Source organism: Corvus brachyrhynchos, unplaced genomic scaffold, assembly GCF_000691975.1.
Source record: "Corvus brachyrhynchos isolate BGI_N302 unplaced genomic scaffold, ASM69197v1 scaffold2021, whole genome shotgun sequence".
NCBI classification, from domain to species: domain Eukaryota; kingdom Metazoa; phylum Chordata; class Aves; order Passeriformes; family Corvidae; genus Corvus; species Corvus brachyrhynchos.
In genome coordinates, this window is record NW_008236057.1 from 3,064 (window position 1) to 6,929 (window position 3,866).

The 3,866-nt window shown below is 58.2% G+C and overlaps 1 protein-coding gene across 1 annotated transcript in view; it reads left to right on the top strand.

The window, feature by feature from the left end:
• Positions 1–3,866, top strand: part of EPHX2 (epoxide hydrolase 2) — a 28,899-nt gene that overhangs the window by 3,056 nt on the left and 21,977 nt on the right. Inside the window, exons 3-4 of the mRNA XM_017731396.1 lie at positions 507–629; positions 866–940. Coding sequence (XP_017586885.1) covers positions 507–629; positions 866–940 — 198 coding nt within the window. The remainder of the gene's footprint in view (positions 1–506; positions 630–865; positions 941–3,866) is intronic.

The window sequence follows — 3,866 nt, forward strand, 5'->3', positions numbered from 1 at the left end:
CCTCAGGAAGTGCCACAATCCCAAAAAACCCCTGGGAATGGGGGGTTCCTCCAATCCCACAAATCCTTGGATGATTCCCAGGGATTTGAAACCTCAGGAAGTGCCTCGATCCCAAAAAACCCCTGGGAATGGGGGATTTTCCAGGCTCCCAAATCCTTGGCTGTTCCCAGGGATTAGGAAACCTCAGGAGATGCCACAATCCCAAAAAATCCCTGGGAATGGGGGATTTTCCAGGCTCTCAAATCCTTGGATGTTCCCAGGGATTTGAACCCTCAGGAAGTGCCACAATCCCAAAAAAAACCCTGGGAATGGGGGGTTCCTCCAATCCCACAAATCCTTGGATGATTCCCAGCGATTTGAAACCTCAGGAGGTGCCACAATCCCAAAAAAACCCCTGGGAATGGGGGGATTTTCCAGGCTCCCAAATCCTTGGATTTTCCCGGGATTAGGAAACCTCAGGAGATGCCATAATCCCAAAAAAACCCTGGGAATGGGGCATTTTCCAGGCGATCCTCCTGGATGACCAGGCGGAGAACCTGGCAGCGGCGCGGGATTTGGGAATGGCCACGATCCTGGTCCGGGACCCCGACTCCGCCCTCAAGGAGCTGCAGGAACTCTCCGGGGTCCAGGTACGGGAAAAAGCCACCCGGAATTCCCAGAATTCCCAGGAATTCCAATGGGATTCGCCCTTCCCACGGCAAAAGGTTGGAATAACGAACTCGAAGGCCATCCCGGACTCCAAGGAATTCCATGATTCCATAATTCCTGGAGAGCTGGGAGAGACGGGATCCGGTTCTGGGGTCGGCAGCATCCGGGTGGGATATCCCATGGAATTCCAGGAGCTCATTCCTGGCTCATCCCGCAGCTCCTGGGCCAGGAGGAGCCGCTGCCGATTCCGTGCGATCCGGCCGGGGTCACGCACGGATACGTCTCCATCCGGGTACGGAATGAGGGCTCCCGAGGCTCGGGAAGATCCGTGGGGTTTTTTGGGAATGTGGGGGGGGATCCGAGATTGGGGATGGAAGGAGGAGCTGCTGCGGCCTTTGGGAATTCTCCGGGTGTTCCAGGGGGATTTGGAATTTTGGGAATGGAGAGGGTGGTGGGGAGTGGAATTGCAGGTGGTGAGAGCTGGAATTCCAGGCTGGAGGGGGTGGTGGGATCTGGAATGTTGGGCTGGAAGGAGTGGAAAGCTCTGGAATATTGAGCTGGAGGGGGTGGTGGGCTCTGGAATTCCAGGTGGAAAGGGCGAAGGGCTCCAGAATTCCAGGTGGTGGGGTCTGGAATTCCAGACTGGAAAGGGGTGGAAAGCTCTGGAATACTGGGCTGGAGGGGGTGGTGGGCTCTGGAATGCCAGGGAATGGGCTCCAGAATTCCAGGCTGGAGAAGGTCATGGCCTCTGGAATTCCAGACTGGAAAGGGGTGGAAAGCTCTGGAATACTGGGCTGGAGGGGGTGGTGGGCTCTGGAATGCCAGGGAATGGGCTCCAGAATTCCAGGCTGGAGAAGGTCATGGCCTCTGGAATTCCAGACTGGAAAGGGGTGGAAAGCTCTGGAATACTGGGCTGGAGGGGGTGGTGGGCTCTGGAATGCCAGGGAATGGGCTCCAGAATTCCAGGCTGGAGAAGGTCATGGCCTCTGGAATTCCAGACTGGAAAGGGGTGGAAAGCTCTGGAATACTGGGCTGGAGGGGGTGGTGGGCTCTGGAATGCCAGGGAATGGGCTCCAGAATTCCAGGCTGGAGAAGGTCATGGCCTCTGGAATTCCAGACTGGAAAGGGGTGGAAAGCTCTGGAATACTGGGCTGGAGGGGGTGGTGGGCTCTGGAATGCCAGGGAATGGGCTCCAGAATTCCAGGCTGGAGAAGGTCATGGCCTCTGGAATTCCAGACTGGAAAGGGGTGGAAAGCTCTGGAATACTGGGCTGGAGGGGGTGGTGGGCTCTGGAATGCCAGGGAATGGGCTCCAGAATTCCAGGCTGGAGAAGGTCATGGCCTCTGGAATTCCAGACTGGAAAGGGGTGGAAAGCTCTGGAATACTGGGCTGGAGGGGGTGGTGGGCTCTGGAATGCCAGGGAATGGGCTCCAGAATTCCAGGCTGGAGAAGGTCATGGCCTCTGGAATTCCAGACTGGAAAGGGGTGGAAAGCTCTGGAATACTGGGCTGGAGGGGGTGGTGGGCTCTGGAATGCCAGGGAATGGGCTCCAGAATTCCAGGCTGGAGAAGGTCATGGCCTCTGGAATTCCAGACTGGAAAGGGGTGGAAAGCTCTGGAATACTGGGCTGGAGGGGGTGGTGGGCTCTGGAATTCCAGGGAATGGGCTCCAGAATTCCAGGCTGGAAGGAGTGGTGGGCTCTGGAATTCTGGGTTGGAGTAGAGTGGGAGGCTCTGGAATTCCAGGTGGTGGGCTCCAGAATTCCAGGCTGGAGAAGGTCATGGCCTCTGGAATTCCAGACTGGAGAGAGTGGTGGGATCTGGAATTCCAGGGGATGGGCTCCAGAATTCCAGACTGAAGGGGATGGGGGGCTTCGGAATTCTGGGTTGGAGCTGGTGGTGGCCTCTGGAATTCCAGGCTGGAAGGGGTGGTGGGCTCTGGAATTCCAGGTGGAAAGGGGTGGAAAGCTCTGGAATTCCAGGCTGGGAGGGTGGTGGGCTCTGGAATGCTGGGCTGGAAGGATTGTGGGGCTCTGGAATTCCAGGGGATGGGCTCTGGAATTCCAGGCTGGAGAGGGTGGTGGGCTCTGGAATGCTGGGCTGGAAGGATTGTGGGGCTCTGGAATTCCAGGGGATGGGCTCTGGAATTCCAGGTGGAAAGGGCGATGGGCTCCAGAATTCCGGGTGGTGGGGTCTGGAATTCCAGACCGGAAGGGGCTGTGGGGTCTGGAATGTTGGGTTGTAAGGGATGGTGGCCTCTGGAATTCTGGGTTGGAGCAGGTGGTGGCCTCTGGAATTCCTGACTGGAAGGGGTGGTGGCCTCTGGAATTCCAGGATGCAGGAGGTGGTGGGCTCCAGAATTCCAGGCTGGAGAGGGTGGTGGGCTCTGGAATGCTGGGTTGGAGCAGAGTGGGAGGCTCGGGAATGCTGGGCTGGAGAGGATGGGGGGCTCTGGAATTCCAGACTGGAAGGGATGGTGGGATCTGGAATTCCAGACTGGAAGGGATGGTGGGATCTGGAATTCCAGGGGATGGGCTCCAGAATTCCAGGCTGGAAGGAGTGGAAAGCTCTGGAATGCTGGGCTGGAGGGGGTGGTGGAAAGCTCTGGAATTTGAGGGGACGGGCTCCGGAATTCCAGGCTGGAAGGAGTGGTGGGCTCTGGAATTCTGGGTTGGAGCAGAGTGGGAGGCTCGGGAATGCTGGGCTGGAGAGGATGGGGGGCTCTGGAATTCCAGACTGGAAGGGATGGTGGGATCTGGAATTCCAGGTGGAAAGGGCAATGGGCTCTGGAATTCCAGGCTGGGAGGGTGGTGGGCTCCGGAATTGCAGGGAATGGGCTCTGGAATTCCAGGCTGGAAAGGGGATGGGGGGCTTCGGAATTCTGGGTTGGAGCAGGTGGTGGGGTCTGGAATTCCAGGCCGGAGAGGGTGGTGGGCTCTGGAATTCTGGGCTGGAGGGGATGTGGGGCTGTGGAATTCCAGGGGATGGGCTCCGGAATTCCAGGCTGGAAAGGGGATGGGGGGCTTCGGAATTCTGGGTTGGAGCAGGTGGTGGGGTCTGGAATTCCAGGCCGGAGAGGGTGGTGGGCTCTGGAATTCTGGGCTGGAGGGGATGTGGGGCTGTGGAATTCCAGGGGATGGGCTCCGGAATTCCAGGCTGGAAGAGGTGGTGGGCTCTGGAATTCCAGACTGGAGAGGGGGGGGGGGTCTGGGGTGTGTG